Source organism: Cheilinus undulatus, linkage group 18 (assembly GCF_018320785.1).
Source record: "Cheilinus undulatus linkage group 18, ASM1832078v1, whole genome shotgun sequence".
Taxonomy (NCBI): domain Eukaryota; kingdom Metazoa; phylum Chordata; class Actinopteri; order Labriformes; family Labridae; genus Cheilinus; species Cheilinus undulatus.
In genome coordinates this window covers 5536100-5549597 of record NC_054882.1, presented here as the reverse complement: position 1 = coordinate 5549597, position 13498 = coordinate 5536100, and the positions used below count along the sequence as shown (strand labels likewise).

Below are 13498 nucleotides of genomic sequence, written 5' to 3'. Positions count from 1 at the left end.
GGAGGATGCCTTTAAATATGCCGTGAAACACTTGGATAACAATCTGTGCCCGTCTGTGGCAAAACAATTTTAGTGGTGGGACTTTAATCATACTGAATTGCTCCCAGGTTTAACCCCATTTTTCTCAGTATGGAACCGTCCTTGTAGCTCTGACAGACATAAACATTGTTGTGTCCTCTGCAGGTGACCCAGCCCCCACGGCCAGAGACACAGAGCCAGCTGCTGGGCTCCTTTGATGAGAAGGCATACCTGGCTGGAAAGCAGCTAAAGCCAGGGGATGATCCGTACAGAGAGCATGCCTTTAACCAGCAGGAGAGCGACCGGCTGGGCAGCGAGCGAGCAATCAGGGACACCCGACACTACAGGTGAGCCGGGTTAACACCTCATCCCAGTTGTTGTCCGTCTGTCTGCCTGATCCGCACAAAGAGATCTAGGATTAATCTTTCTTTAGCTGCACGTGGATTTAGGGTTCAGAATCTGTCCTTGCACTTATTGGTGGTTTAAGAGTGGGATGGGGAGATTATATTAGAAAGTCTTAACCTGATTGACCTGACTGACCTGACTTATGGGTTCAGTCAAGGCTGAATCTCTCAGACTGGTGAGGGTGGGATAACAGACAGCTTATGTTGGAGACCTAAAAAGGTTTGAGAAAACATGATATAAAATGTATTTGTGGAACAAATATAAGACCATTTAAAGTTAATTTTGAAAAGGCATATACTTTGCATCCATAACAAGAGGTGTTGTGTTTTCTCTGTGGATTTTTTACAACAGTGCCGTGATGAGGCTCAGTTGTCACTGAGGCATTCTTACAGATACTGCAACAGCATGTAATTTGTGTTATGCTGATACCTTTTAGCTGGTTGATCAGTTACTTGGTCGATAAGCTCTCGTCCAGCTAAAAGTCGGGTCAGCTGTTATTCTGGTACAACTTAATGAGGTTAAAGATAATTTGATATGTTGCAAAAGCTTGTTATGTTTATTTTTAAGTTCATCTATTCTGCCAGGGGTTGCTATGAGGACACTGAAACTAATTAATTTGATGATATTTTTTTTACATCAAGGACCGATTGATTGGTCAGTTGGTGGACATGATTTCAGTTGACCAAGGTTATTTGGTGGGCCACAGGCCAGGTCAGTTCACAGCACATTTAGGTTTAGTGAGAGCACAACACAGTGGGAGCTCTCTGCACTCCTATGCTGGCTCTGCTCATCCTTTTATCTGCCTCAGTTTCTAACCCTGAAGATGGTACTGAGGGGAGATTTCTTTGCCCCACTCTACGCCTCCACGATGTTCATAATGAAGCTGAAAGTCACAGGAGCATGATGTCACTGCCCTGCATGGCACTGTGAATCAGGCTGATGGCTGTGAAAGTTTGTGACAATTCTGTCATGTTTTTTAAGTAACTTTGGTGCACTTATGTTTCATATGTAATTTACATGAACATGCAAATCTTATTTTAACCACACAACTGTGCTTGTACAACCCCAGTTCCAAAAAAGTTGGGGCACTGGGTAAAATGTAATAAAAACAGAATGCAATTATTTGCAAATCTGATAATTCACAACAGAACATAAACAACTTATCAGATGTTGAAACTTGAAACATTTTACCATTTCATGAAAAATAATAGCTCATTTTGAATTTGATGGCAGCAACACATCTCAAAAAGTAGGGACAAGTCAACAAAAAGTGGGGAAAGTAAGTGGTACTTATGAAAAACATCTGGAGGTGCATTTTGTAAATGATTTGGTGGATTGGCAACAGGTCAGGAACATGATACAAAAGGAGCATTTTAGACAGGCAGAGTCTCCCAGAAGTAAAGATGGGCAGAGGTTCACCAATCTGAGAAAAACTGTGTCTAAAAATCATGGAACACTCTCAGAAAAAAATGTTCCTCAATATGAAAATACATAAACTTTTAGTATCCCACCATTCATAGTCTATAACATCATCAAAAGATTTAGGGAATCTGGAGAAATCTGTGCACGAGTGACAGGGCTGAAGGTCAGTATTAGATGCTTGTGATCTCCAGGCCCCTGCATAATTCTCTACTGGAAATCACTGCATGGGCTCAGGAAGACTTCCAGAAATCATTGTCTGTCAACACAGTTGGTGTTACCATCCACAAATGCACATTAAAGCTGGATCATGCAAAGAAGAAGCCATGTGAACAGGATGCAGACACACCTCATTTTACTGGTAAAGGGAATTGAGCTTGGATACCACTTTTCTAGTCATCCGACTACTCAAAGCACTTTTACACCGCAGCTCACACCTACCCATTCACACCAATTCACTCACACATTTGCACAGAGGTTGCTATGGAGAATTGGCCATCAGTATTAGCTAATCCCATTTGTACACTTCCATACCTGTTTACACAGCACTGTTGTAGCAGTGGGAGTAAATTGGGGTTAAGTGTCTCGCCCAAGGACACATCGACATGTGACTGCAGGAGGTGGGGATCGAACCCAAAACCTTCCGATTGTGAGACAACAGATTAAACCTTCTGAGCCACTGTAGCAAAATGAAAAACTGTTCTGTGGTCTGATCAAATCAAAACTTGAAATTCTTTGTGGACACCACAGATGCTGTGTCCTGAGGACTAAAGAGGACAGGGACCATCCACCTTGTTATCAGAACTCAGTTCTAAAGCCGGCATCTCTGATGGTATGGGGTTGCATTTGTGCCTATGACAGTGGCAGCTTACTCATCTGGAAAGGCATTATCACTGCTGAAAAGCAGATAGAGGTTTTAGAGCAACATATGCTCCCATCAGGAAAGGCTTTGCATACCTCAGCAAGACAATGCTAGGCCACTTACCACATCCATCACAACAGCATGGCTTCACAGTAGAAGAGTCCAGGTGCTGAATGGACTTCCCTGCAGTGCAGACATTTCACCAACAGAACACATTTTGCACATCATAAAAGGAAACAATCTGGCAAAGACAGTAAAGGAGGTCAACAATAAAAAAATTTATTTAAAGAAAAATTGTATGAGAGCCCTATTCCCCATCCTCTCTCCACCTCTCATCTTCCCAAATTATCTTGTCAGCCTCTCTTTTCCTACATCCACCTTGTATAGTTATTTTCAGTTATTTTGTCACGCCCACTGCTGCATTTTTATTTTTAGTTTGGTTTAGAACAACCTCGTGTTTGGTGCAAGGACTTACACGATCAATAATCATTTCCTGATTAAGACTGGCCATTCATAAAGGATGTTTTCTCTGCCACATAGGCATTTTTTAAAAGCTTCTTAAGTTTTTGTTCTGATTTTAAAAAAATGTCCACAAGGTTCTTCTTACCCAGGTCCTTCTTTTTGTCCTTTGCAGATGAAAATTCTCTGTTTTTGCAGTAACATTATATGAATTTTCCAGACTGCTTGTCTGTAAAAAGTTATTCATTCCGTCAGTTTTTCTGCCTGGTGCACATACAGCACCACTGATGTCTGATATGTAAACTTGTTGTGTTTAAAACTGGTGTTTAAGCTCTGAACAACAGGCAGCAGCTCAAGCAGAGGGTCAGAAACATGTGAAGCCGTTGCCTCACAACCAGATATTTCCATGTCGCTACAGCAACGATGCTGAGGCAACTCTACAGGGCATGAGGCTGCTCATCATTAGAGGCTGCAAAATATTTGTGTATTAAAGGATTGAAATGAAAATGCTGTGTGAAATATAATACACTTGTAAGAAAAAAAGTAAATCAGCTGTAAGTTTGTGACAAACTCCTCTCTCTGTCTGCAGGTGTGCTTCTCTGAATTATGACACGGACCTTCCGGCCACAAGCATCATCATCACTTTCCACAATGAGGCTCGCTCCACTCTCCTTCGCACCATTAAAAGGTAATGAGGTTGCACACAGACAGCCTGATTAGACAACAACAATGACTCTGACTTATGCTTTCTCCTCCGTTTAATTGTGTTTTTTCTCCCTCTCAGTGTCCTGATGAGAAGTCCTCCATCCCTGATCCAAGAAATAGTCTTGATCGATGACTTCAGCTCTGACCGTGAGTTTCTGCTTTTTCATTTATGATAAAAGCTAAATCTGTTTAACATAGGGGATGCTGACGTTTGGTCATTTCTGTCTTGGAACTGGAGGAGTTGATAGTCATCTGATAGCAGCTTTTGTAGTCTGATTGATAGGATACATAATAATGATATACCAGGCCTCTACTTGAAGCAGACTGCTTCTCTTTTACATTAAAATTGATTAGTTTTCCTGTAAGGTTCCCTTGATTAAATCACAAGTTATTTGATTTAATTTTATTGTGATGAACATCTTGTAGAAAACATTCACTGATTGGAAAAGTGTCATTTACAGTCACCCGAAACGCCTTTTCCGTGTGGATGAAACGCTGATACAACAAAAAACGTTCACGTATACACCTGAATTCATTTCCGTGTGGACGGAAACTAATTCAAGTGGAAACAGAAGAAAGTTTGTTTCAGTTTTCTGTGATCTTCTTCCTCTCCTTTCCATGGCAACGTTAAAGCGCCACGTACAGGCTTGGCATATGCACTACAGCATTTTCAGTTGTTTCAGTGGTTCTGTGTTTACGCGGTTGTTTCCTGAAACGATTCCATCATTACAGAAAACTTTTCCAAAATGAAACAGCAATATATCGTTTTCGTCTCTGCGTGGACGGAGCCTTACAGTTACCCGAATTGCCGTTTCCACTTGGATGAAACGCCGATACGACAAAAAACTTTTGCGTATACACCTGAATTCATTTCCGTGTGGACGGGGCCTAAGGTGGCTTTCCAACTTTACTTATACTTACTTTACTGGCCCAAGTTTCAAAATTACCTGCTAAGGCGGGTCAAGATTTGAGTTGCATAGTTTGACAAAGTGTCATCTTGAAGGACCAAAGAAAATCGTGTAGTCTGAGCTGGCCTTAAGGGAGGTACTTCAATGCAGCTACTGAAATTTTGCGTCAGACCAAAACAGAGATTAAGTAGAGTCTGTGTTTGCTAGAGGGACAGAACTTGACCCAAAATAAATGCAAAAAGTTTCTTATTGTCATTGATCCACAAACAGCCATATCAATGTCAGAGGTGATACTATGCAAGTGTTCTGTTTATGGATGGATAATTTTATTGTATCTTTAAATTCTACTGAAATAGAAAGATACAGATGTTTTAAATGGACATAAATTTGAGAAACTAGTCTCCACTAGACATTGCTTTGGGAGAAATTTTCATCAGTATGTATGTCATCATGTATGGAGTTAGATTTCTCAATTTCTCAAGGAGGTGGTTCTAAAAAAGGGTTGTGGGCACTGAATGAATCTGGATTTATTGCGTTTCTAAAATTCTGGCTATAGTCCCTCAGTGCCAGGTGTTAGGCTCTTTTCATTTTACCATCTGCTCTGAATATGTGTGAGGCAAATATCACACAGGAATGTTCCAGCAAACAAGACGGCCAAATCTGAGGATAGTGTAGGTGGCAGAAAATGCCAGGAGACAGGAGTGCATTCAAAGATGTGTTACACTGGTGTCTGGTATCACAGAGCAGCAGACTTTGAAGAAAAGCATCCTTAATGTTTGTACCATTCTGATTTAGTAGAGCAGATTTGTTGCTGACTGATGGTTCAGTTAAACTTATGGTTGTCAGACATTTTTATACCTCTGTACTTTTCAGTGCTGCTTGAAATAAAATGATGCAATCCCTGCGTCATTTATAAGATTAATAGCTTTGAAAAGTGTAAAATCTTTAAGAAGTACTTCATTCGAAGCTTTTAACCAAAATCCGCCCCAAGCCAGAGACATCATTGTCATTATTTTTTTTTACTCTGTTTTCTCTTTGTTATGATTGGATACTGAGTATGAATAAAAATGAATTTTCTGACAGGCTGCAATTTAACAAATGGAAAAAAAGGCGAAGGAGTGCACGGTACCTCGAAATATGTAAACATCAGTAATTCATTACTACATTATGTTTTTGATTATAAAAAGGATGTTAGGTTTTTTAATCCACCAGCAACACTGGCAGTTAGGCAAAAAAGTTAATTTCCACACCTGGTAAATGGGCTCTTTCAAAATAAAGTTAACAGAGAAAAACTTACACTTGACTATTAATGTGATTTCTTAGAAACTAATCCTTGTTCTAAAACCATCATGTAGTGATTTTGAAGCACTGTTGCCTTCCTGCCTTTAAGCTCCTTCTGAACTCGGCAGTTTTATTGTGCATTACTTAGCAGGGATTATTAAGTCTTTTATTAAGACGCAGCTCTGGAAAGTAGTGACATGGTGAGACCACCAAGAAGAGCTTGAAGAAGTGAGTAGTCAGCTAATGTGAAGCTTTACTGGTTCACAGTCAAAACTAAAACCCCAAACTGGAACAGGAGGAGTTTTCCACGGCAGCTGATACTGAAAATTGAAATCACAAACAGGGAGCAGGTTAAAAGTCTTGCCCAAGGACAAGAGACACGCTAATAATTCCCTGTTTCCGCTTTAATCTCACTGTGCTGCCAGTTTAAGGTGCGTGCAGGTATTCTGGCTGCAGCAGAGAGAGCAAACGGGGCATTAGTAAGCTAATCGAGCTCCGGCTGCTGCTGGCACTCAGACACTACTGTGTAGATGTCTGGCCAGCTCTGACACCAAGGAGTGTATGAGTATGTGCGCATGGCACACGCACACGCTGAATGTAGGTCACTGTGCCCTTCCCACAGACTGAAGATGCATGTGGTGGTAATTACAGGAGCCATGGTAGACAGTGTGCAGCATGGGTTCATGTAATTCTCCTGTTTTAAGCTGACAAAGGGGAAATAATTACTAAAACATGGTTATCCTCTTATTCCGCAGTCCTGGTTTGCTACATAAAAACAGAAGCAGCTGTTTATGGTGCAATTAAGTGATTGCTTTCTAAATGCCAAGGTCAATTAGTATACTTATGTGTGTTTTCTTATAAATAAGGAGCTTCTCATGGCGGTCGCAACTCTAGCTCCCGACAGCCTTTTGCCATGTGTGCATGGTGCCCTGCCATACTTTTGTGTTTCACCACTGCAAATTTATAAGAGAAGGGAATCTGACTAATAGTTGTGACTTAACTCATTCGTGCTTATAATGAAATTCAGGAGGGAAATTGGGTCATATTCAAAGACAAAAAACAATGTAAAAAAGATTTAATATCTAATTATGTGCCATTAGACCAACAGTCATCATGTGGTTAAGTATTTCAGAGAAAACACTGTGTGTTTCATCATACAAGAGAAAGGCTTAGATTTAATGCAAATGTTAACAGTGCATTCAGGAAGTGTTCAGCCTGATTCTACAGTTGAAAAAAAATCATTTTTATTCTCATTAATCTGCACTCAGTACCCCATCATCACAAAATGAAAAAGAATTTTGAAATGTTTGCAAATAATTAAAAACCTTTAATATTACATTGACCCAAGTTCAGATCCAGCTCACATGATTGAGCTTCTGCCTCGAGCATCATTCCTGTGTATCTGTGACTGCCGTTGTGTTTTTTCCAGACTGAATGAAGGGTACACACAGTCCCCTGCTTGCACAGGGTGGTTTAAAGGGGACATATTATGCAAAAATATCTTTTTCAGGCTTTTCTAGCACAAATATGTGTCCCTGGCCTGTCCACAATCCCCTCAAGTACCAGAAAAATCCACTCCCTCTCCCTCCTCTCTTTCTCCACCTTTCAGAAAATGTGTGCTGAAACAAGCCGTTCTCAGATTTTACATCTAGTGACCTCACCAGGGGCCTAAGCACCCACCACCAGGTTTGGTTGGCCCTCCCCCACTTGGAGGAAAGTTCTGCCCTTCTCTACTGATCCTCTCAGCTGCCAGCTGAGATGCTGGATAGCTCAGTGGTTTACCCTGAAGTCTACGGAAGATTGATGGTTCGAATCCCGGTCTAAACTTTGGGGGAAAAAAAATTGTCTGTAATACCATGAGTGCTGCATTCATTTCCTGAGAGGGGCGTGGTCAGGGCCAGAGTCAGACAGCTAATTACCATTTAAAGCCACAGACAGAAATGGCTTGTTCTGAGAAGGGCTTAAACAGAGGGGGTTTTAGACATGTAAAAATCCAATACTAGAGTGTTTTTCCAGCAACAAACTTCACAGGCATGTTTTGGGGACCTCTGAGAACAATATAAATTTGTCTTAAAAGGGTAGAATATGTCCCCTTTAAGCTTCACATTAAAAGAAGTGCATACCCTCCCCTCTTCCTTTACAGCGCAGCATCTGCTGTGGTCATTTTGTAAAGTGGGAGATCTTAAGAAGATAGCAGAAAGGCAGACACCCTGGTTTTCAGGAGTCAGACCTGGAATATTCCAAAATAACAAGCAGAATTTGTCACATGGTTGTGGCGGCCCCACATAGCAACTCAGAATTCATGCGCAAAGTGTTAGAAAACTGAATGTGATCTCAGTCACAATAGTCTTGGTTATGATTAATGCCATAATGAAGCAGCCTGAATTCAAGGATTTTCTTGAGTGTCAGCTGTCAGCCAAACAGCTGGCAAAAGTCACTTAATGACATCCAGCTACTTTTTCCTGTTGACTTTTTATAGTTTGACTAGTCTGTGACCTGCTTTTCCTGTAGGTGTAGAAGCGTTTCTGAAAATATTATGCTCTTGAGCAAGTGTCCGTCTGTGTCAACCCCACCACTAAGAGTGTAAATGTGAGAACACAGGGACACTCATTCCTCCACATCCCCCTAGCTGGCTGCTTATTCTCACTAGCTGAGTACAACATATGTCTGAGGAAAGCCCTGCCTAATTCATTCATCTCCTGAGCAACTGTCCGATGAAAATCGCTGTTGTCTTTTAATATTTAGGTACTTTTGACACAAGTGTTGAATAGAGAACAGAAATTGTATCATTTTTTAACGTGTGGTATTGAAAAGTGTTAAAGTATTGATAATTTTGGCAACCTTTTTCTTCCTGAAAGTAGTTAAACCAATTATAAAATGTAAGTCAGGTGAGGCAGTGAGAGTGTCAGCTTGTTGCTAAGTAGATCCGACCCTGCAGGCAGACGGCTGATGGGGGCGGTGGGGATTGTAAGGGGATGTTGGTCAGCAGGAGCAGAGAGGGATAGACCTGCCTGGGCGTTAATCCTATTTAGGCATGCCTTAATCATGAGGACACCGTCCTTAATCATGGACGGTGATCTTTACTCCCAGTCCAGACAGCAGCATGTGACGGCAATTGTGCTGGGACCAGAATAGACACCAGTTAACACTATGTGGTGGAGAAACATGCACAGCAAGAGTTCAAGGAATAAACAGCATTTATGGTTTCAGATTGGCTGGAACTCATGCAAGCTTTTCTATGTATTACATTAAATTCAAATTTATTTGAAAAATTTCATCATATTGCACCTGTAAACACAAAACACAAGGATTGCATTGCTGTAATACAATATAGTGTATAGTGTAATTGGCACTGGTATTTGTTTTACTGAAATTAGTCATGTTAGTGCTGCTTCCGGCCTCTACTTACTGTTTGTGTTTGCTAGTTTCAGCATTGCTTTGTATGCCGGGATTTCTACCATAGGTGGCTGAAAATGGGCACTTCTAGTGGAGCATGTTCATTATCTGGTACTTTTTGAAGGAAGCTGTACCTGTCCTGGAGCTCCTTTGAAAACACTGAACTTCCTTTTCATCATGACAGCTAGCCTACCTGGTGATATGCAGCCGTTCCTGTCAGTATGATAAACTGGGCTAATTAAGCATTAGCGGCATGCCAGGGTTGACTGACACATGAACTGATGGATCAGTATTGAACTTTGACTCACAGTGCATTAGTGGTGCTTTTATATCAACGTAAACAACTAAAGCTCTGGCATTGACATTGATTGACTTGCACGTTACAACCACTAAGTTGGTTGATGGGCTCTTGTCCAGCCAAAATCTTAAACAGCCTGGATTCTGGGCAAATTTTGCTCCAATGAGATCACATCTTCATCAATCCATCCATTTTCTTCAGCTTATCTAGGACCATAGTGGCAGCAGGCCAAGCAAGTCAGCCCACATCTCTCTCCTCAGCAACATATCTGACCAATCAATACACTTGTTGCTGATGGTAGAAGAGTTTTGAGGCAGACAGAGGAGCAAACTCTTCTTTTCTTTTCTCCTTTTTTATGAATGTTTGTCTCTAGCCTGGGCCGAGTTATTTTAGTCTTTAATTTGAAATCATGTTGCATGGTAAAAGAGGGAAATGGGCAGCAGACAGTTCAGCACAGTACATGTGAACCAAAACGGGCTATGCACACAGCTGGAGCTGTTTACAACCAAATGGGACTTTAACCCAGTGATACATTTAACACCAAAGTCTCCTCTGACCTCAGACATACACTGCTCCAGATTAATCAGCTCCCTGAAATTACTCCTCTGACCGGTCCATAACACACACAGGTGAGCCATCTCCTTCTTGCAGCAAAACTTGAATATGCCCTTAATATTATCAGTCATATGATTTAGTTTATAGAATGCATAAAAGCTGGTCCCCCTCTCCTAGTCAAATTGGCTCACAGGAGTGATCTCCTGCCTGTGAGTAAAGTTGCTGTTAAGCATGGACTGGAGGAGACAAAGGCAGAAACCTTCTTCTCCGGTGTCTTTCACTTTACCAGAGGATAGTGTAAAACCCTCTGCAGAATTTTGCTGTGCAAATGTTTAATAGAATAGCTCCTGATGTGCAAAGAAAGCCGTGACAAAATTTGCCTTAGAATTATTCACATTTTCACGTCATTTATTTGGGTTGTGCTTGATATGAAAAGGTCTTTATGTTTCCACTTATATCTAAACTTAAGTTTGTACATTTAACATGTAGTTTAGTCTGTGAAATTTACTTCATCAAGTTTATTTTTCCTGTGTAAAAAAAGTAATATTGTAAAAAAAGATAAAAACAACACATGGTGCTCAGTTGAACTTAATAACATGATAGATTCAATCATGGACACAAACATACATCCATGTGCACTCATGAGCATACACTCAATCTGGTTAAAAGTATACAACATCTGCTGAGTGGGCGTGATCTGTGACTTTCTGCTTCTCCTTCCTGAATGGTTAAAGCCCCTTTTCTCTTCACTACACTTCTACACATATGAACAGACACAGGCACATACATGCCAGCTGTCCTCTCCTTATGAGCGCCGTTAAAGCACTAATACATCCCTGCTCTCGCTGTCACACTCACATGCTCACGGCTCCTGTGATACAGCAGTTCAAATGCAAACAGACAGGTTTGTAAACACGGCAAATGTAATCACGGAGGATTACAGCGTGTCATGCTCGTCTCCATCGGCGTTCAGTGGTACCACGACAGAGCAGGGGGCAGGGCTGTGGTCTGCTTGATCTACCAACAATCCCCCAGAAAGATCACACTCACTCTCTGCCACTAATGCTAATCTCCTCGACGGGGGAGTGTACCTTTGTGTCTAAGTTGTTTGTTATGTCTGTCCACCTGCATCAGCATGACTTAAATACGGAGACATGAAGCCAGTAGTGCTTTATATTTAACAAAAATGTTTGAGTAAAGAGGGCTCTGTTGATGAAAGAGGGGCTGATGAGAGGAACAGTAACATAACTTTCCCCCAGGGTGAAGTCAGGCAGGTTCCCATGGACGTATGACCACCTGTCCCTCATTGATGAGAAAAGCTGATTGAGACATCATTGTGCACCGCTCTCATCCATTAAAAGTCATCTATCAATGATGGATCCTTCCACTGATATAAGTGGACTTAGTAAATTAGCTTGGATTGAGCTTGTATAGCATCTTTCTGGTAGTCTGGCTACTCAAAGCACTAAACACACTTAAGGTTATGCCTACCGATTCACTCTCATTAACTCCACATTCACACTCTGATGGTGAAGGCTGCTATTTAATGTGGCATCCATTCTCATTCATACGTCACTGATGCAGCAGAAGGAGTGGTTCTGGGTTAAGTGTCTTGTCCAAGGACTTATCGACATACAACTGTAGGAGCTGGGAGAGATGACTGACTCTGCTTACTGAGCAATGGCCACCCAAATAATTAAAATCAGCAGACACATAATCCATCCAAACCATCAAGAAGTAGACATCCCAACCAGCCCCACGGCCCCTCACTAACACCGACACCAATAAAATAACCTAATTAACAAGCTGTCCTATCTAAATAAAGCCCAAAAATGATTGAATAAAAAAAAAGAAAGATTAAAGGAGAGAAAATTCACTCCAGACCGACACTTCTTATGGTTTTTTTGATGATAATTCAGAGGAAATTACATTTTTGGCTGTTGTTACCTTAACAAGTATGTGAATTTTTTCATTTTTTACAGTTTGCCGAACCTTTCTTATGTGTATGCCATAAAAAATTGAAAAATTATTAAAGTGAGCCATTTTGGATGCCCAGGAGATCTTTTTTTTTTGCTGTGCTACTAGTGCTGCACAGTTAATCTAATTGCAGTTGCAACCATGTTCGCAAATGTGATGTCAGGTTGTGCAATTACATGATTGCATAAATGGCTGCAATTATTTTTGAATTTAGTAGCACTTGAGAGGTTTGCAAAAATAGCATTAGAATGGCCTTTGTGTTACAATAGTGTCACTTCTGCACTTTGCAGCAGTGCCTTTATTTTCAGAGAGCATACACTGTTATTTTTTGGGATATAGAAGAGAACAGAAATCTCCAGCAACTCTTGTAGTTTAAAGAACAACTTTATCAGACCAATGCATTTCAGGGATGACCCTGACGAAGGCTACATGCCGAAACGAGTCAATCTAAAAAAGTTGTTCTTTAAACTACAAAGTTGCAGGAGATTTCTGTTCTCTTCAAGACTCTCTTCATCCTCCATGCACCTTGGAAGTTGGTGCTGGAGTTACCTACTTCATATTTTTTGGAAGTTATTTTTAAAGCAGTTCTGTAAAAACTTCAGGGGTTGTATTTTTATGTTATGTTATGAGTGGAGAAATACAAACTCCAAAACTATCATTATGCTCTCCATTTTCCTTGATAACCAAGCTTTAGGCTCATGATATCATCCATGGGTTATATTTTAATCACAACGTGTGATGTTGTTCAGTCAGGCTGAACGATATTAGGAAAAGTTACATTGGCATAGTTTTATGCACACATGGAGGAGTAAAAGAAAAAAGAGAGAAAGTAGGTAGACTAAGCGACTCCTTTCTTCATGAACTTTTACAAATAAACTCACATAGTTCCTTAAATGTCGTCAACCACTTCTGGCGACATTGAAAGATTATGTAGTTAGAAATTGTGAAATGTAGTCAGCCTAGTGTTATTATGATTTTAGTTTATAACCTAAATTTACCAACATCAGAGCAGACGGGGCCTCACACCTCCCCTGAGGACTTTGGCATCCCCCTAGAGGCTCCTGGACCCAAGGTTGGGAACCAGTGCTTTAAGAGAGTACAAATCAGTGAACAAAAAAAACGTTTAAAAATTCCTTTAAATAAGACAAATGAAACATCAGGGACAAGCTTTAGTTAAAACAACAATACAACCTTGGACCAAGGTTTTAACGTTGC

General features: G+C 40.7%; 1 protein-coding gene across 1 annotated transcript in view; it reads left to right on the top strand.

The window, feature by feature from the left end:
- Nucleotides 1–13498, top strand: part of galnt16 (UDP-N-acetyl-alpha-D-galactosamine:polypeptide N-acetylgalactosaminyltransferase 16) — a 77276-nt gene that overhangs the window by 26076 nt on the left and 37702 nt on the right. The window contains exons 2-4 of the mRNA XM_041812935.1: nt 184–365; nt 3753–3851; nt 3948–4015. Of these exons, the coding sequence (XP_041668869.1) occupies nt 184–365; nt 3753–3851; nt 3948–4015 (349 nt within the window). The remainder of the gene's footprint in view (nt 1–183; nt 366–3752; nt 3852–3947; nt 4016–13498) is intronic.